Here is a 22031-nt window from a genome sequence, read left to right as displayed (position 1 = left end):
AGAATCGACATACTCGTATACGATTGTTTTCTGCAAAACTCTGCCGGCTTTAATTGGAATCGGACTATCCGGCTCTGTCCATTTCAAATTACTGTCCGGACAGGCCTGAAATGCAGACTTGACGCTTTCCTATCTGAACATCCGGTTTAATCAGAATGATTCGCTAAACCTTAAACTGACATTGCTGATTCATTAAAAACCACAATTTAAATTTATATATACGGTTGCATTGTATTGTTTTAATTGTGCATTGTACTGTTTTCAGTACTTCAAGGAAATAATGCTCAAGATTATACCAAGCATTTAACGATGATTTTTGAGATGTTAAACAACAAACATTATTATTTTAGTACATTGTTAACAAAATATTGAGTTTTCTCTTTGAAAGCAGCATAAAAATAATAGTAAATGTGAAACTAAATTAATTTTTGTATTATTTTAATATTAATTTATGCACACCAAGATTTAAAGGTGCAGGCAACAGTTAGTTCATTTTTATTTTTTATTATAATTGAATTAATTTAATTTAATTTCAGTTATTCCAGAATTGAAGATAATATAATAGTCCAATATAAAATAATAATATAATAAATAAAGAAGAATAAATTAAATGTCATTAATACATTAAATAGTACAGGTATATTATTAATTTTTATAAGTAAATCTTCAGGTACAAACTATTTTATAAAATTTGTAGATATTGTTTACCTTGTATTCAGTAATTTGAAACAATAAAGCATTTCCATCGTAGTTTTTTGTTTTTCACTTACTTAACTTTCCAGCACTCTTTCAGTTCTGAAGTAACAATTTAGTGTTGGTAAATATACAATTATCACAACCAAATATACATTTCCTGTTGTTTGTTTGGTTGTAATGTAATGATTGATTGGATCATTAATGGTTTGTTACGTAAATACGGTTATTTTAGTAACCCGTGTAGTTGTGGAGTAAAGATTTAGCACTGGTCAGATTCCAGCAATAAGAAATATATTTTTCTAAAATATTGGTGTAAAATAGTTATTTTAGCCTAAGCCTATGTGATAAACCTGTAACCTCTAGTGATTTGAGGGAACTGGTGGAAAAGTCTCAGAAAGTGAATCTAGTGATGAGTCAGATATAGACAATATCTTAGGAAATCATATTATATTGGTATACCTGTTTGATTATCTTATTATTCATTCCAATTCAGTATTGTTTAAGCTGGTGTAAATAAAGATTAGCTAATTTAGTAACATTGTGTATGTTATTGTGGATTTCAATTCTTTGTAACTAGCATGCATAATTGCATTTTAAAATGTTGTATTACTCCATATATATAAACATGGTTGATGGTTTTCTAAAACTACATAAAATTTTCTATGAGTTGTAAACCATAAATTTATAAATTTGATATAGCACAAACTTATGACAATTTTTGTAAACTTTTTGAAAAATGATAAAAAGTTGCTTTGTTATTCTTTGAAATAAAAATAGTTATGGAATTTATAGCAATGCTGTTGTATAGTTTATTTTATTCTGAGTAAGAAAATATGCAATTTAGCATATATTAAAAACAATTGTATAAGCAAAACTTGAATTGCCAAACTGTTACGTATACTCTCAATTTTCATAATTTATGTGCATATATACTTTTTGTTATACACTTTTATTATGATTTCATATATGTTTACAAAGTTTATACTTTTCTTAAACTATATTCTTACACAAAATGGTATCTCACATTTACATTCTGTCCATAATAACTTGATTTTATACGCATAAGACTCCCAAATTTTAGAATTTTTTTGCAAAATTTGCATTTCATTATAACCTTTTTAAATTAAACTTTTGTATGGACTACTTAATAAGAATCAAAATTGTATTATCTTTTAATTCTAACCACATATATATTGTTCCTAATTTATATTTTTTATAAATTTTAAAATAAAATATTGCATGAAGCTCAAAAACAGCTAACAGTGCAGTACAGTACAGGATGAAATGACCGCCAGTTTGTAGAGAAAGCATCTCTAACCTAGTATTACAGCTGCTAACAGTACAGTACAGTATAGGATGAAATGACCGCCAGTTGTAGACAAAGCATCTCCAACCTAGTATTACAGCTGCTAACAGTACAGTACAGTACAGGATGAAATGACCGCCAGTTGTAGAGAAAGCATCTCTAACCTAGTATTACAGCTGCTAACAGTACAGTACAGTACAGGATGAAATGACCGCCAGTTGTAGAGAAAGCATCTCTAACCTAGTATTACAGCTGCTAACAGTACAGTACAGTACAGTACAGGATGAAATGACCGCCAGTTGTAGAGAAAGCATCTCTAACCTAGTATTACAGCTGCTAACAGTACAGTACAGTACAGGATGAAATGACCGCCAGTTGTAGAGAAAGCATCTCTAACCTAGTATTACAGCTGCTAACAGTACAGTACAGTACAGGATGAAATGACCGCCAGTTGTAGAGAAAGCATCTCTAACCTAGTATTACAGCTGCTAACAGTACAGTACAGTACAGGATGAAATGACCGCCAGTTGTAGAGAAAGCATCTCTAACCTAGTATTACAGCTGCTAACAGATACAATTGGTAAGTAAAATAATAACAGCACAGGTAATATTAGTTTATATATATTATATATATATAATATATATATATATATTATATATATATATATATATATATATATATATATATAGTACATTATTATATATTATACTCTATATATTATAATATATTATACTCTATATATTATAATATATTATACTATTGTATAAAAGTCTAATGCTGTCCTGTTCCGCGTGTTCGTACCTGTTACTCAGCCACGAACAATTACTGAAACAATTTTACTGAAATTTTACACGGACATTCTTAAGATCCCTGGTTAATATATAGGCCTATTCTAATTTCGAAACTCCCTCCGTGCTACGTCCTAATGATCTCTCTGGTTGGGAAAAATATCATCTTAGCCAAAATAGAGACGTGTTTATATTATATTATATTCTAATCAGCAAAAGAGTATAATTAATTGAAAAGAACCCGTTTAAAAGTAATCAATTGTCCGATGCACACTTTTATCAAGACAGCACAACCATATGTTTAATTAGCTTAACCGCTGTTGAACACAGGTAAGAAAATATCCAGATAAGAAAATTATAACTTTTAGTAAAAAATATACTTTACATTTTAGCAAATATTATTTATGCAGTATTTGGTCAGTACTACAATGCAGATACAAAATACATAGTTATAATCTAACGTTTACTATAAATTTAAAGACTTTTATAAAACCAATATTATAACACTACGACTTGTCTTTTGGCAGAAATAGACTTTTCCGCTCTTAGAGTGACAGGCTATGCCAATTCTCAGCCAGTTATGTTTGCATACAATAAAATAAATGAATTTGCTGAAATTCCTAAAATGTATTATACAGACAATTCCTTTTGCGCCAGTACTCTGGAAATACAGGCCTCTCGATAAGTGAAAGGAATTTGTCTTGGTTCTCGGAAATTGTTACTAACAGGAATCTGAAGATTAACTTTTCTTTGGGCGATTTTCAGCCTGATATTCTGGTCACATTGTGTTGTAGCTATTATTACATGAAAAAAATGTGTATAAACCCAATGGACACGGGTCATAGTAGCTACTGAAACAACCATAACATGTGAAACCCATTTGACTAAAATATAACATTGCTTAAAACTTTGAAATATCATATCAAAACTTTTTTAATGTTCTATAAAATATAATTATTATTAAATTGGATAGGGAACTGTTATACATTCGAAGCTAAAAACTTAAAATTGCTATTTATTAAATATTTTTTAATTATGTACGATCCAAGATATTCTGCGAAAATATTATATGGTCTAACACATCCTTATCTATTCGTGTATAGTATTTAAAATTTAGACGCTGAGTTCATTAAAAGAAACTATGAATTTTTATTATGAACACAGGTCAGGTACTCGTGTTATAATTTCCTAGAACGTTAAAAATATCTGATTAAAAACTAAAATTAAAAAAATATATTTCAACATTCCAAATTGTTTTGTTTGTGCGAGATATTTCATAAATGAAAACCATAATATTTAAGAAAAATATGTACCTGAATAACTAAAGATTATTCTAAAACTCTGGTGAATCAAATGAAAAATTGTGTACTTATATAAATTATTTATCAAAACCTTAAAAGAGAAGCTACAAAAGTACGCAGTAGGCTGGGGAAGCAAATGATAATAAAGATATATTTTATAGAGAAAACCATAAACAATAACTTATCAAGTTATTAACTGACATAAATGACTACCATCATATAAATATTATAATTTTGGAAAATATATCCAGGATTGTGTTGAAGTGACATATGCAGTATTCAATATATTGTTTAAACTGTTACTTCAGTTGATATTATTCCATTTTGATTACCACTTGATTATTTTGCCAAGATACATGCCATAAGCAAACGCTGTCAAAATCATTGCATATAGTTTATTGGGGGGGGGGGGGGGGGGGGGGGGGGGGGGGGGGGGGGGGGGGGGGGGGGGTGGGGGGGGGGGGGGGTGGGGGGGGGGGGGGGTGGGGGGGGGGGGGGGAAACTAATAACTGTGATATTCATAAAAGTTTTATTACTCAGCAAAGGTTTGAAATACATTGATCAGTCACATGTAAATTAATTGAATACCATAATTTACTTGCAGAGGTTGAGAAAGAACTTTACAAAGGAGTAAAAATCACCTTGCAAAATGTTTTGATATTACACTGTATTATTTTGGTTTGCTAGCAATCTTTGTTTTTTATTGTTTCATTTTTTATTAGTTAGTAAGATGTAAATGTATTTAATACTTATTTTCAGATACATACAGCAGTTGACTGTAATGTTACTGTTGCAGTCAGTGTTGCAGTTGCTGCCATAATTTATTCTGGTTTGGGTGATTTCCATGGCTCAGGTAGCTAATGTACGAGTGTATACAGTATTTGTGTGCAGGAATACGCAACAGGCGGCTGCAGCATGAGGCTTTACAGCACCTGCTCCAGCTGTTACCGGTGCCGAACAGAGACACGCTCTGGGTCCTGCTTGCTTTCCTCAGCCAGGTGGCGCAGAACAGTGAAGACCACAGGGATACGTCAGGTACCGTACGCAGTGTTAGATCTCTGCAGTTCAATGCCATTTCTGACAAGAATCTTACAATTACTGAAGACTGTTTGAATGTTGAGTTAGCTCCAGTTCACCTTCCTCTTATTGCAGCGTCTGGTACCTGACGCTGTCTCAGACTTGACTCCTGGAATCTGGAGTCATGTTCGTCTGAAGAGATAGAAGGAAAGTTAGTGACAAAGAAGCTCAAAATGAACGTTTACATGGTTTCAATATCAGAACACATATAAACTACAATGTTTCTAACATGATCTCTAAGCATGGTGGAGTAACCGAGTTTTCTACATATAAAGTTACGGTTTGTTTTGAGCTTCTTCGTTCACCAACTTTCTTTGGATCTCTTCAGACAAACATGACTCTAGATTCCACGAATCAAGTCTCAGATACCAGATGCTGCAATAAAAGGAAGGTGAACTGGAGCTAAACTCAACATTTAAATTGAATCAATCCTTCATACCATAGCTACGTTATGTACTGAAGACTCTTGGAGCAATTGGAAAAATTTTAAAGTATAGTACAAGACATATAAATGCAAGCCTGAGTTGTGACGTGGTGTTGCCAGCTGTGATGGAAAAATAACTAGTCAATAGATTATTCCCAAGGGATAATCGATTGAATTCAACAATCAAGCAATCGTTACTGCTTATCTTTAATAATATCTACCTTCCTGAATCTTTTACCTTCACTATTAAATAAACAAGTGTTACACTACGACACAGAACATGAACAAAAAATAATAATAAAATAAAAACATGCAGAATAATCTAACAAAATGGATGTAAACAGTTGGAATGAAGTGAGACCTCAACATTAGCTATGCAGTAACTGCCCATACAGTTTGACTTGCAACAACGTGTCTCATACTATAGTAGTTAATAAAACATCACTTTTCCAATATTTTATTTTTTTGGGTGAGGCCTTTCAAAACCGAAGGTTTCGTCATCAGACGACTCCACAAATAAATATTTACATTATTTTTATTACAAATAATATTACAATACAATATGGTATAAATACGCAAATATTATAATTTGGAATTATTTCAACCAGTATGAAAAATTAGACATGACTAAAATTTTAGTTTAGTAGAACGGAATTTTAATTATAGGCTTCTTCATTATCAATCCATTTGTTTTGTTTAATCTTTTATTGATTTTAGATCTGTATTTGATATTGTGTCCTGATTCAATTTAGTGCTTGGATACATACAATTTTTTAATTCTTCCATATCTTGTGTGTGATAAATGCTTTTTAAAGCTTGTTTTAATTTTTCTTGTTTAGCCATATAATGTTTCACAGTCATCACATCTAATCTCTTAAATTTCTTATCCAAAGTCAATCACATCATAGTGTACCTATAAGACTAAGAATATCTCTTCCCCTATATTAAACTATATCGGTGGTCTAGATGTCTCTGATTTCGTAACGATGTAATGAGTTCACTTTCAGCTTCTTCGTCACCAACTTTTTTTGTATCTTTTCAGACAAACATGACTCCAAATTTCAGGAGTTAAGTCTGTAACAGCATCAGATTCCAGATGCTGCACTAAGAGGAAGGTTGAATTGGAGCTTAACTCAATATTCACATTAAACCAACCTTTCCCACCATAGCTACTTTAAGTGTAGAAATACAAGCTGATAAACTATGGACTTAGGAATTTGTCTCTGTAATAATAAGAGTACATTGAAACAAGTTTCTTAGATATAATCAATGAATAATGGATATCAGTGATAGAAAGTATTATTTAATCAGATAAACCTTATTAGCTTCAGATGACCTCCACTTTTCTTAAACGTGTACTACAGAAAGTTTGAAGTACATTTTACTGAAGAAAGTAATAACAAATAATTACCACAAAGCAGTAATGATTTACATAGTGCAATTTATGACAACTGATTGGTTATTAGAGGTAAGCCTACTAAGAAGTTGTAGACCAAGATCTACAACACACGCTGTGATATCTATTCATCACAGCTTTTTCATTTGTTGATAAATAATCATCTGAATCTAGCCTAAATTAATGTGATTAGTGAATTAACCAACTAGTAAATTGATACTAAGTAGGAGTAGGCTATACCTGAGCACATGTGGTTTAACAGGCTTCACTAAATTTTGAGCCATGGAAAAGCACTTGGCCAAGAAAAAAGTTTAGAGGGGGTCAAGATAAAATTGGTGTGCCTCCCCTAGAAACATTCAAAATTTTTAAACTTTCAAATTTCAGAAACAAAATAGTTCATTTTGCACAAAGTTGTTACATCTTTGATTAGGTTGTATTGACGATTGATAGTCACAACTGTGGAGGCACTGCTTTATTAGGCTGTGTAGGGTTAATTTCAATTATTATTGATTAGTCTTATGTAGTAATGTAATTACAAAAAGATGCTTTTATTGCCTGTAAAACAGGAAAATAGTATACAAAAGTAAAATTCTTCTTGATTTCTGAGCCATTGTATCTAGTACTTGCTCTGGAGAAACTGATATTTTCCTGTAGTGACAGAAAGTAAGGCGAGTGCATAGTCAATTGCTCATTCCCCATTTTGTCCCTTAAAAAGTTCATGACCCTTTTCAATGTTGTGAATCTTTCAGCAGTGCATGTCATTAATACTGAATTATTTAAATAGTAATTGTTTGCTAAGAAAGTAATTGAAAAAATTGGAAATTTGGAAGGGTCTGGACCATTCTTAGATATTCCCCAGGACTTTACTAATGCTCAACCAAATCCTATGCAACATTTTAAATCTACAGCTTAATTTCTTTCTTCAGATATCCACCTGAGTGATGCTTTGATAACACTTAGCCAAACATCTTAACTGGATATAACCCATAATCAAACTCAAATTTGCCTAATTGAAGGTTTGTACCAAATTCAAGTAAATCTGTTTTCAAGATAACCTTGTGTAGACAGAGTTTATTAACAACCAAATTTTATTAACAGAATGGACAATAGACATATAGAAGGAACACGTTTCAACTTTTCTTTATGTTTACCATCGCCTATGCTTTAATGAAACCTATTACTTAGAGAACTGACATTTTTCTTCTACCTGTCCAATGGATACCTCAAGAGCAAATTGAAATATCCTGAAATTTTGCATGAAATGTCATTTGTTTGTGAGTAAGATTATCTTTGATGATGTTGTATGTCTGTCTTTGGGGTGATGCTCATTCTATTAGCAAAGTCTATTATATGACACATGGTTTGGCATAATCATCCTTGTAAAAATAGGTTACAAAAGGATTGTGCTATTAAGAACAAGATAATTCAACTATAAATAAATAACATGCAATTTTGTATGTTTCTAGGTGAATGGATACTTGGGAACAAGATGGATAGTAACAATTTGGCCACTCTATTTGCTCCCAATATCCTGCACGCCTGCAAAACCTTCGACCAAGGAAGACATGAGTGCAGAGAGGGTGGAGGAGCGCAGTGATGCCATCAATGTCGTCAGGACCCTGATAGATAACCACCGCAGTCTCTACCAGGTACAGTGTATAGATATGTAGTGTCCACATAGAAGCCTCCAAATGACTGTCAATCAAGGAATACACAAGTGTAGAACGACCTGTGTGCAGACCATTAACTATAGACCAGTTGCACTTCTTCCTGTTATTTATAAAGTTTTTGAGAAAGCTATTTGTAATAGGTTAATTAGTTTTTTAGAAGCTAAGAACATACTTTTTGTAAATCAACATGGACTTACTAGGGGGAAATCCACTTTGTCAGCCATAATCAAATTTATTAATGAGATAATGAAAGGAATAATAAATGGTGATTATATTTGTGGTGTGTTTCTGGATTTACAAAAAGCTTTTGACTGTGTAAATGTACATATTTTGCTTGATAAATTAGAAAACTATGGAATAAGAGGGACACCTCATGATTTACTGAATTCTTACTTAGTCTGTCGGAAACAGTTTGTCAGTATAAAAAATTATCAGGCTGAAGTCAAATCAAAAACATATAAAACAAGGGGTGTAAACAATATTGTAACCAAAAAAAAAACTGACTTAAAAATAATATTCATTAGCAACATTATCTCGTGGACCAAAATTATGGAATGCACTGCCATTTTGGTATTTTGAAAAGTCAAATTGCCTTTTTCCTTTTGGAATACCCATTTTATGAAGTGGATGAGTTTTTTGGGATTAATCATGAATTAAACCATTATTGTTGATCTTAGTAAATTCTTTTATCTGTGTTGTAATTAATTTGTTTTAATTGAATTTTTTTTTATTTATTTTTTCCGTTCTTGGTTCATTGCTATTTTTAATATATATATATATATATATATATATATATATATATATATATATATATATATATATATTACCATTGCCTATGCTTTAATGAAACCTATTACTCAGAGAACTGACATTTTTATTCTGCCTGTGTATATATATATATATGCAGGTGACACATCTTTACTGAACACAAATCTTTGGAGGATTTAGAAATCATAGCAAATATACAAATTAATAATATAGTGCAATACTTTAATGAAAACTTTTTAACAGCGAATGAAAATAAATCAACAACTGTAAATTTTACTTCAAATAAAAAAATCTTCCTTTGAAATTCAAATAGCAGTTGGCAATTTAGTAATGCCAATGTATGATTCTACAAAATTTCTTGGATTGATTATCAGCCAAAATTTAAATTGGAATGACCATATAACTACTCTTTGTTCAAAGTTATCTAAAGCAATATTTAAGATTAGAAAACTGTCTGAATTCTACAATTAAAAAGCTCTTAAAATGGTATATTATGCATTTTTTACTCTCAAAGATCTGGACGAACTGGAGGATTGCATTGTTCTTAACATTGAAGTGTACAATGATGTTTTCAATGTGACAATGTATGACAAATTGCAATTTAATCTTTACCAGTAATAAATGAGTATCATTGACCATAAACAACTGTGGGACGATGTTGACAGGTGTCAGCAGAGCTGCTGGACGAGGTGTATGTCCACATGATGGACTCACACCCTGAGGCTCTGGACCAACTACTGCAGAGGAGAGACCTGGCCACTGATGAGTGAGTGAAATACTATTGTTACAGTTTTGAAAAATAGTTAAGTTAAAAAATTTGCTTCATTTTTTGACTCAGAATTCCAAAAATTTCTTCTCCGCTCTGAAGTTTCTAAACAATACAGTTTAAAACCTTCACTGCGACACTAGTCCTGTACCACTTTGTCACTAGACAGTCAACATAGTAGTAATGTGTGTCCACTGCAATATAATGAACCCATTATACCCACCTGAGTGATGCTTCCACACTACACAAATTCAAATTTTTGGTTATGTTTTAACCAAATTATATGTCTTTAGCTACAAAATACATTATTAACATCTTTAATGCAGCTCTAGTCATATACCGACTTTAGGACAGCTGGTATATAGTAGTAGTGTGTCAACCACAGTTAATGTGTTAGTAGATTTCATTGCTTGCTTTATAATTTTTGATGTAGTACGGAGATTTAATAAAGTATAAATTAATGACCTTATAATTATATTAATAGCTTTCATATTTTTGTTTGAATCATTTAGTAACTGCGACTGCAATCTAAATACAGTAAAAATGGAGTGCTAAGTAAAAATAATATTAATTTATACTCAGACAGTAATGGACCGATTGGGAAATGTATTAGAATAATTCAGTGGTAGCTATGATACAAGTTGAAGCTTGTGTACAGTACTAACAAATAAATAGAACAGAAAATTAAATAACATCTATAAAATGTTACTATTAATTGTTCACAAATTTAGAGGACTACTGGTATGTGTATTTTACAAAAAAAATATTTTCTCTAAATGAAAGGCTGCAAATTAGGTTTTAATATTTTCAGACTTTTTTGTGAATTGAAAAGCCTTCTCTTATATTTACTTCAATATCAAACTTTTTGTCAATGATTATGAATCAATTGCTCTAAGAAGCGTAATTATTTAAATATATTTTAGTGCAAATAGAGTAATTTTTACTAATTATTTTGCAGTCCTATGTTTTTAGCATACATATAAGAATAACTTCTTGATTTAAACTATTTCCAACATATTTTAAGTACAACCTTAATAATGTTTTTTTTTCCACAGGACTGAAGATCTTGATGTGAGCACATTGTCAGACGAGAGACTGGCGACCGCTGGCTCTCGTGAGAGTCTCACTGAGGAGAGATTGGAGCGCAAAGTTTGGTCTCGGGAGGCATTCACGCATGAGACTGCTGGTATGGGTGGTCCAGATCTCGATATCAAGCCAAGGGTACTTTTACTTTGAATAATATTTAATTATTACTTACGTTTAGCAGTGAAATCATTATGGAATAATTTTAATTTGATTTAGTAGTTTAAGCAGTTATGTTATCATTAATTAATTGTTTCTGTTTATTTTTTAAATAATTTATTAACCCATGATAAAATAAAACATAAACTGTGTAAAACAAAAATCAAAGTTTAGAAAGTTTAGAAAAAAGCAGCTGTTTTAGAAATTTTTGTTGCAAGCAGAAGAAATCTATTGATATTAGAAGCTGTCAGAGTTTTGTTCAGAACAGTCCTTGCCAATGATGGCACTAGATCGTTCACATTTAAATCACCAACAATGCAGATCCCATTATTGTTATTTTGAATCTCTTCCAAAAGAAACCAATCTTATAAAAGCAGTTGAGGTAAACAGCAGAGTTTCTGAGATAATGGTTTATGACCTGACCTTTCCACAATCAGAGTAATTATGAATATGGTGAACATCTTCAAAGTAGTCCAAGATGAAACCAATGTTTGTAAAAGCTAGTCGGTCATGCTGGATATACATGTAAATTGTGTTGTATTCTGGAAAGTTGACATGTTTGCTACCCACTTATAAGCACCTACAGGTATTCTACTTACTTCATGATGTTTTCTTGTTCTCTTAGGACAAGAAACTGAGAAACCCCTTATTGCATTCAGGTCTGAAAGGAACTTTGTTCTTGCACTTCCGGAGTGTTAGTTTTTCAGGATGGATAAGGTTGATGGATCTCTTGTTGAGATCCTATTAGGAGGAATAACAGACTCTATATTTTAGTCTTGTCAGGGAAGGCTAGCTCTGTTTCAGCCCTCTCCAGTCGAAGCAGGTAGGGTAAGGTACTCCCTCAGGTTTAGGTGAGCAACACCCTTTAACACTAAGGGAGATCCACCCACTCCAACAGTCATCCTCTTCACTTCGATTTGCTCTTTTACCCCAATATCTGAACATTTGTGGTTGGTGATGTTCCACTCCTAGACATCCATTGGGTTCCCTAAATGTAACTGACATAATGATTTTTGCTAAATTTACCTATACCAAACAGAATTTAAAATAGTGTCAAAAAGATTGATTCATTATTTTTAGTCTATGGATTGTTTGTGGACTTCTATTCACTGTAACATAATATGAGATTAAATTTCTTCAGTTTTTCAGTTTTTGTTTTAAGATTAATGAACAAAACAAGTAAATTTAAATGTTCTCAACTTATATATTACTACCGTACCCTACTTTAAGTTATATTTTCAATTCCTTCCAATATTTTTTTAGAAACAAACATCTTATTTTGTTACAAGCAGCTTAGCATTGTTTTGTATCACATCTTTTGTAATTTTGAACTTGATGTTTAGGAGGGAAAGAGGTAGAGAGCGGAGACGATGGCGGGAGGACGGCAGGCGGCGGCAGGACTCAGAGCAGTCGACACCTTCACGTCGCACTTCCTCCACCAGTATTGGCTCTGAGGATCCTACAGTGAGTACAGAGAGAAAACTGAGATTTCCGCATTGTATGCTTGAACAATTTTGGCATATAACAATTGAGTAACAGAATGGAGGAATCCAGTTGTTATGAGTAATTCGAGGAGGATAAGTACTTAGGGTATTGCTATCTTGAAGAAGAGAAGGATTCTCAGTCCTAGGTCCTTTACTTTTTATGACTGAGGAAGAGAGAGACACTGTTTTCTTTTCCAACACATCTGTTAATGCAATGATTAAAAGAATAATTCCTGATTATTTTTCTAAACTCTTAGTTTTTCCTGTTGAGTGTAATACATCCTCAGGTCAGATCCTATCATAATTCCTAATTAGTTCCTTGGATTGTCTTAGCATAAAATACTGTCCTAAAGATACCTTCTTGGCTGTCTTCTTTTTCCCAGGAGTTTTTCCTTAAACAGTGTGGTACTGAACTTGCGTCCCGATTCAAACTATATGAAATATGGTTGGTTAGCTTCTCATTTTCTGTTATTCTTGCATGTCCCAATATACAGAGTAAAGAAATGATTGTAATATTCTGTCCAATGTCATTGAAATTGAATTTACAGTTTCATATCATATTGAAAAGATGTTTTTTATTATTCAGCTACTCTGCCACCATATGATACTAAAATTGTAATCGCACCAATTACTCAAATTCATATAGTCTATTTTATTCTGTATGTTAAGATGTTCCGAGGGAAGCCTGGAGACATGGGTGTGATCACTGCTAGCATCAAGATCCCTGTCCCTGCATCCTCCTTCACTCTCAACCTGGATGACTCAGACATCCCTTTCATAGAGGATTCAGAACGCCATCATATAGCCTTTGGTAAGCACCCTAACCATAAAGCACTCTGGCTATAAATTTTTACTTTGTGCGAAGAGAGTTCTATAATAAGGCATTAATCAATCTCTGTTGTGAGTATAGATTTTAATGAGACTGTAATTAACACAGAGAATTGCATAAGAAATGAGGTTAAAACTTGGTTTTTTGCCTTGTTTAATCTTAATAATACAGAGGATTAAGTTTCAAATTCCAACATAATTAAGAATCGAACATATGAATGGAGAATTTTAAGTGTAATTGGCTGAGCTTTAGCGAAGGAAGGGAGGAAGGAAGGAAAGGGCTGAAAAAATTCATTTCTCTCAGTCTGTTCATATGATATCTTGAAATCGAACTGACCTGTAGAATTTAAATTGTGCGTGAGGCTTCATTTCTACACTTAGGTCGATGATGATGCAAGTCACTCCATGGGGTTTGGCTGAACATTAGCAAATATTTTTATATTGGTATTATGGGTAACCATGATGGCAATGAGAAATTAGTGGAATAAATAAATTTGTATGTAAACTCATTACACGCATAAAAGATTCAAACACGTGACATATTAACACATGAAACCTAACTATCCCAACACATACATTATTTTATAGTAACTTGGTGTGTAGACCTTTATTACTTAAACACTTTATATAAAAACAATGTAATGAAAAAAAAATATGAATGTTCTCTGTAGCAAGATTATATTGGGAAAGATGTAGACTTTAAATTTTGTATTAAACTTTAATTGAGCAAGAATAAGTTCTATGGTGCATCATTTTCTTGTCCAGTTCTTTTGTGTATAATTGTCTGTCTGTCCATCTGTCTGCAGGACATCTCGAGTGTGGAGTTATAGATTTGAAATTTTGTATGCAACCACCAACGACATGTGGTGTGGTGTACCTTGTACAGTTATGAATGAAATGTATAACTGTTATAGTATTAAGTATAATTCACATTTCCATTGAAAATTCCATCAATCCCTCAAAGTCATCGTCATACAATATAAGCCTAGTGTTTCACTGAACAGAAATATTTCAGTGTTGATATTTCAAAAGTCTATCATTGAATGGTAGAATTTCAACAATCTAATGGTACTTTGAACGCATTGTACAGGATAATTGATATAATGCTTGTCTTAAATCCTATTCCAATTAAATCTTTACAGATACAGTAAATTATTATCAGAAATGCAAATTATTGTAATAAAACATGCTTAGAAGTGACTGACTGATAATGTGTTGTGGTCCAGGGGTGACGAGGACATCTCAGCGGGTGTCTTCAGAATCATCTCAGGCATCGACGTACATCCATCAGGTGACCAGAGATTCTGCAATGGGCAGTTCAGTCAGTCCACCCCCCCACTCTGTCAGCAGTTACAGCAGTGGCGGGGTGTCCTCCTGGGGCTCCTCCCCTCCCACATCTCCTGATCCCACCCTACCCGATGAGTCCGGCACCGCCATCGCTCGAATCACCATTCCCACCAAGAAGACTCCAGATCCCCAGCAGAGGTGAGAACTTATCAATAATAGGGTTATGTTCAATTCCAATTTATGGATGTATTTAGTTTTCAAATATTGTACATTTAAAATTCAAGAATATTGGTTTTCTTGTTTTGGTTTATTTACTGTTATTCATTAATGTACAAATCATACAATTAAATTTAATTTTTGTGAGATCTTCCATTTTCAAAGAAAGCATCATCAAATCCTCACAACTGAAGAGAAAGTGCTCTTGTTAAAATTAATTTCTTTACTTTGATGAGTATAATGTTCAGATTAAGGTCTTTAGACAAAAACACGTACGGTACTTTATAACTTTATCTATATGTTTGTAGTTTATCCATAATGACCATATCTTTAAATTTACAGATGTGTAATGAAATAAATCTAAGACTTGTGTGCACTGAGGAAGCATACCTACAGAATTGACAACAGTTTGTAAAATACATCATATACCTAATATACGAGGTTCAATCAAAAAGTATCCTACCTTTTGGTGCAACGTAAAACTGAAGTTACCTGAAAAAAGCTGGCGTTAATTTTCTTCAAAATAAGCACCCTGATTCAACACAACGACACATCGATTCCAGCGACGTTTCCACTTCTGGAAGCAGTCTTGAAAATCACTTTTCGGCATCGCCATGAGATCAGCTGTCGTTTTTTTCATAATTGCTTCTCGACTTTCAAATCTGGTGCCTTTCAATGGTTTTTTTGAGGTGGGGGAAGAGCCAAAAATCGCTTGGAGCCATATCTGGAGAGTACGGAGGCTGAGGAACTTGCGGAGTGCCATGTTTCGCCAATAAAGTTTGAATGAGCTGGGAAGAATGAGCTGGCGCATTGTCGTGGTGTAGCCGCCAATTTTGAGACGCCCACAAGTCAGGTCTTTTGCGGCGAATCGCATCTCGGAGACGACGTTGGACACTTAAATAGTACTGTGCATTCACAGTTTGACCCTCAGGGGCATATTCATGGTGCACAACTCCACGGTGGTCGAATAAAACAGTAAACATCACTTTGACATTGCTTCGAACTTGCCTTGCTTTTTTTGGCCGAGGATCCTGGGGAGACTGCCATTGTGATGACTGAAATTTGGTCTCAGGGTCATATCCATAGACCCAACTTTCGTCTCCAGTTATTATCGATGTCAAAAAGTCCGCATCATCCTCACAACATTGCAGCATGTCCTCGGCAACATCCAATCGCCGTTGCTTCTGCTCGTCTGTCAGCAATTTTGGCACAAATTTTGCGGCTACCCGGCGGAATCCCAAGTCATCCGTTAAAATTGCTTCAGCTGATCCGAAACTGACATCTAACTCAGTACTTACTTCCTCCACAGTCATTCGACGATTTTCACAGATCAAAACTTTTGCTTTCTCGATGATTTCCGGAGTTCGACTTGTTTTTGGTCGGCCCGAACGCGCGTCACTTTCTGCCGAGGTTCGACCACTTTTGAAACGGTTATACCACTCTTTAATCTGCGTAACACTCATTGCCTCATTTTAGAATGCTAGCTGAATTTTCCGAATGGTCTCACTTTGTTTTTCTCCGAGTTTCACGCAAAATTTAATGCAATAACTTTGTTCCACTTTTTCCGTCATCTTCACAGTTAGAGAAAACCGATACGCGCTCTTAACTTATCAGTACATACTGACCTGTCTCCAGCGAACCAGTCGGGGGATCAAGATAAGACTTTGTACCTTTCCTTATAATAGTAGGAACTATTGTCGCAACAAATCTTATCTCATTATAGGCAGCAGAAGCCGCGATACACGACGAGGTCGGATACTTTTTGATTGGACCTCGTATAATGTTAGTTATGTGAAGTTGGAGTAGGCTGAAACCAGACAAATAACAGATGTTAGTTTAAATGTTTCTGAATCAGGCTAAAGATGAATAACAAATTGATCATTCATAAATAACCCTAGAGATTATAATTAGAAAACATTTCAATTTTAAATTTAATTTATCATTAATACAACTGAAAGCAATACTGATTATGAGGACATCATGGTTTTACAAAGATTCAAGATCTTAAACATAGTACACATATGCAATCGACTTCGTCAAAATACTTATCAGTAATAATTACAGTTATTTCATAAAACCACTATAAAGTTTAAAATATTAATAAATTTAAAGATTTAACAAGAATAATAAATTAATAAATAATTAACAACAAAAACACTATAAATAACAAAAAATGACAATAACAAGAGATTAAAAATAACGAAAGAATAAGACATGTCTAAAATGTTATATCACTAGTATCACAGGCAAGGTATTCATTGACACAATAAAATGTTTTCTCCTTTATCCAGCTATTAATTACAGACTTAAATCTTTTAATACTTACTAAACAAGTTCCTTCAGCAATTTATTAAAAAGTTTTATTTCCATATAATGTTTCCAAAGAAACTAATCTCCCGTCTTAAAACAGATAGTGTAGCTTTTCTTTCTATTATAAACTTGACTTTCTTTTTTATATTTATTTATTCCAATAACATGTGAAAAAGTGAAAAGAAAGAGTTTTTTCGACCACGTGTAAGAAAAAGGTTTAAACGTAGTTATACGTGGAATCACAAAGATTCTGGAATCTAATCTACAAATCCTATAATTAAACTAGATACACATTGTAACTTTGCAACTCCATGGCTATAGTCAATAAACTGTTGTGTGTGGTACAGGGTGATGGTGCAGAGGGTGACGATCAAGTCTGCGGGTGAGGTCCGCCAGAGCTACGCTGAGTTGCGGAAGGTGGAGACCATGACAGCAGAATCACGGCACAGTAGAGAGCAGCCGGACCCCCTCACGAAGAGTGCAAGCGTAGCGGCAGTGACAATCCGTGCGCCAGAGAGGACAAGCATTACCCCAAGCATTTCTAGCATCGGGGGTGCAGTTTTGCGTTCAAAAACCGCAGATATTGAGCGTATGCTGAAGATACAGACTGCTTCTAAACAGACAAAAAAGACTACGGGTGTTACAGTGGTGAGTGTGACGAGTGAGGAGGAGAAGAAGATGAAGCGGAAGTATACGGATAGCCGGCACCTGACCAGAAATCTACCCCAGCCAACAGAAGTGGCGGGGACAGTGGCGGGGTCAGTGGTGGAGGTGACCACTTCACAGCAGCGCAGGGCGGGCGTTGTGTACAAGCGGAGAGAACTGATATCCAGTGAGCCGAAAGAGAGGAAAGGCTTCCCTAACTGATGCATGAGAGTCCTTGTAAATATTGTGTTCAAAGACAGTGCCTTCCACATTAAGTCATGTTTATATTAGATGTTATTTTATTTATTTAATAAAACTATTATGTTAAATTTATGGTGGACAGTTTTTATCAATTTGTCATTGAACTTGTTAATTATGGTTGTTAATCTTCTAAAATGTAAGTGTACTCCCTTACTCAATTATGTATTGTTAAGCAGTTTTCTCTTTTGTTTGGTATGTTCTTTAGTTGGCAAAGTTTGCAGGTGCCAAAGAATGTACTTTTTACAGACCTTTCCTCCTGTACTTCACACTATTTAATTGTAAAAGTCCACTATCTGGCTTTTATATCCCTGTTTGAAAATTGATGCAGGGTTATAAATTCTATAGTAACAATGTATTGACCCAAGTGGGTCAAGAAGCAAATTTCTTATGATCTGACTTATTGCAGATTAGAACCCTTGGAATACTAGGTCAGGATTATGTTCAGTTCATTTTTGTATGAATAAACTATTCAGTAATATTAACACAAGCAGGGCAGTATCCAGGTGCTTTGGGCCTTGCTAGGGCCCTCTCTCAGGCCCCACTTTCTCAATGACAACCAAATAATCAGACTACAAAATTATGATTCATGATTATCAGGTAAGTTGATAACATGAACTACAGAGAGAAATAATTAATATTTTACTACTTCCCAAAGTACAGATATGAATCATTCAAAATTGTCTGATTTAGCTTTTTCAAAGGGCCTTGTTTAATAAACAAATATTTTTAAAGTTATTAATGGTGCAAGAGTGAGTTATACCTATTTTCACTTTGAGACCGGTTTCCTATTTATCTATAAAAACAGTTTCAAATTTAGCCACATGTTCAAAGTGGAACCACAGATACACAGTTAACAGCTAACTAGAATGCCCTTTTAACAGCTATTATTTTTTTAGTAGTTTCTTGAAACTCTGGCTCCATTCATCAGACAGCACGATGAAAAGTTCTGCACGGGAGTGTAGGAAAGTTTTTCTTGAACAACGTTAGTCTCTGTGTTGGTAAACCGCAATTTGTAGTATTACGAGTATTGTAGTATTGCATGTATTGCACTGGCCCTTTTTCAAGTTTTGTTAATTGCATACAGTAACATTAGCAAAATATAGAGTGATACAACAGTCATGATTTTATACTCAACGTAAGCACCCAAAATTAGAAAGCACTTTTTTCAAAAGAAAAGGTCTTTGTGGCAGGGGTGTTTATCGTCAACTTTCCAGTACTGGAACGTGAAGGTGGGGGGAATCTTATAGCAAGAATCCATGAATTCTCCCACAAAAAATCTTTAAAAAACGTTACCTTTAAAAAACTGTTCTGTGGCCAAGGACGTAGCCAGTAAGAGGGTTCAAGAGGTCCGGACCCCCCAAATTTTCAATTGTTTCAATTACTTTTTAGTACACAATTATTATTATTTAAATAATTCAGTATTACTGACATGTACTGCTGAAATATAATTCTCTACATTGATATAGGTCAAGAATTTTTTAAGGAACGAAATGGAGCCTTATTTTCTGTTCACTTTGAGAAATTATCAGTTGTCTTGACTCCTCCCCCAAAAAATTATTTGCTGGATATGTACTTGTCTGTGGTAGTAAAATTATTATTGCTATATACTGTATATATTAGGATTAAGTTGTAATAAATTGTTATAATGCTGTAAAGCTATTAATAGATTGACAAAAGTAAATAACTCTGTCCCTCTCTTGTAAAAATAAGACAAAATGATCTTAATACCAAAAGCATATAAAAAAAATGTAATTGTTTAGCTTGAACTTGAACCTTTTACACAGATTTTCAGTCTCCATTGGTGTGCTTGGCAGACAGGATTTGTGGCTTAAAACCGTTGTGAACATTCTTTTTTGCAAGTTGTTTACAAAGCTTGTCACCAACTGTTGATGATTGTCTGTTGGGGTAATTTTATTTTCTAACTGTAGAAAAATACCAAATTTGACTTCATTGATAGCTTTGTTCTCTCTACTTCTAAAGTGTTGGTGTCAGACTTTTTCTCCACAGCCTCTAAAAGACACATTTCCTTATAAGTTCATTTATACAGAACACAGAATGTTGCATATTATAAATAGAAATCTAGGAGATGACAGCTTATTGACTTTACATGTTTTCTTCAGCAATCAAGGGAGCTCTTTGTTACAGTCTTGCATTTGATCAGACAGTTCAACAAGATTGAGGAATAAAAAATGTGGGGCTTCTCTATATCAACTTCACATAGCTTCTGCTTCAAACGCTTGTTGATTCATTTATCAGAGTAATAACTTACCAGTCACTTCTAAAATTTGTTTTACAATCCTTTTTCTTTTCATTTTATCAGGTTTATTTAATTACAGTTGTTTTTAGAATGTATTCTGACACCTATACTGTTTAACTTTTGTATTTCAAAAAGTTGTCGGTGCAAGGCCCATTGTTTTAAGCAATAAATTAGGTTGTTCTCAAATCGTTATGATTGTCATTATGTTGCACACATTCTCAATAATTTATTTTTTTAGCTTCAGAAGCGATTCTTTCAGCAATTGTGTGTTTAGCAGAATTTTTGTGTTCAAATAGGTCAACTGACCTGTTTTGCTTGATTCCTTCAAAGATACCACGCAGCTACACCACTTTTTATATGGCCATACGTTCTTGTTTAAAAGCTTCGAGTTGGATGGCCATACGTTCTTGTTTAAAAGCTTCGAGTTGGGTTGGACAACTGCCTTTCAAATCTTACAACCAAACTTCTATTTGCAACAGTCCCACCAAGAAAACATACTTTTTCGTTTCCAGATTTCTTAGGTCCAAATTGAAGGACACCTTTAAATATGCTTACCACTCATCGTTAAGTATTGAGTTGATGAGCTTGATTCTTTTCGAGATCGAGAATCATCATCAAGAACATATTGAAGAATCTTCAGTTTAAGCTTTTTTACTCTATACAGGTAAACCTACCGCAATAGCCTGAGTTTGGTAAAATTTCAATTGTATATTTTTGTCACTAAAAGTGAAGGTTGTGCTGGCACTAAACATATCGAATCATTACTTGTTTTTTAGGCATAAAAATCGCTAATACTTGAAACATTGGAATTGTAATGGAGTAAAGTATCAAGTTGAATTTACATAACAAAATCTACTAATGGTCCCTTAGTCTCTGAAATCCTTTTTTATCATACATTAATTTATTTTCTGTTGCGATATGTCGTAGATCCAGTGTCATGAATCAGGTTAGAATTCACTGTAGGTTACCATATGTGGTTGTTCAGATTATGTTATATGAAGAATCCATGTTGTGGTGTCATGTGTGAAAAGTCTCAATGTGTGTGTCGAGTAAATAACCACACATGGTGTTGTTAAGCGAGTTCTATGTTCCTCAATGCATGTAGGTCTAGCTCAGTCTGAATAATGTAATTTACTTACTACTTTTAATGTACTTCAGGGCAATAAAAATTTCCCTGTGTTTCCTTTAAATAAAATTTATTTACGTACTGAATGTAAATTCTATTGATCAGCTTGATTCACTTGAAATACGTGCTCTTTCATAAACCGAGCAACATACATCATTCCACAACACAGTAGTTAAAATCAA

At 33.6% G+C, this 22031-nt stretch overlaps 1 protein-coding gene across 1 annotated transcript; it reads left to right on the top strand.

The window, feature by feature from the left end:
- Positions 1–4959: 4959 nt before the first annotated feature.
- LOC124361926 lies at positions 4960–18538 on the top strand. Its single transcript, XM_046815989.1, has 8 exons — positions 4960–5127; positions 8456–8638; positions 10093–10193; positions 11249–11414; positions 12780–12899; positions 13589–13730; positions 14974–15232; positions 17908–18538. The coding sequence occupies exons 1-8, from the start codon at positions 5008–5010 to the stop codon at positions 18425–18427; spliced, it is 1611 nt and encodes a 536-aa protein (XP_046671945.1). The 5' UTR covers positions 4960–5007; the 3' UTR covers positions 18428–18538.
- The last annotated feature ends 3493 nt before the right edge of the window (positions 18539–22031 follow it).

The sequence above is a fragment of the Homalodisca vitripennis genome, chromosome 5 (assembly GCF_021130785.1).
Source record: "Homalodisca vitripennis isolate AUS2020 chromosome 5, UT_GWSS_2.1, whole genome shotgun sequence".
Classification (NCBI taxonomy): Eukaryota; Metazoa; Arthropoda; class Insecta; order Hemiptera; family Cicadellidae; genus Homalodisca; species Homalodisca vitripennis.
This window is presented reverse-complemented; position numbering and strand designations above follow the sequence as displayed.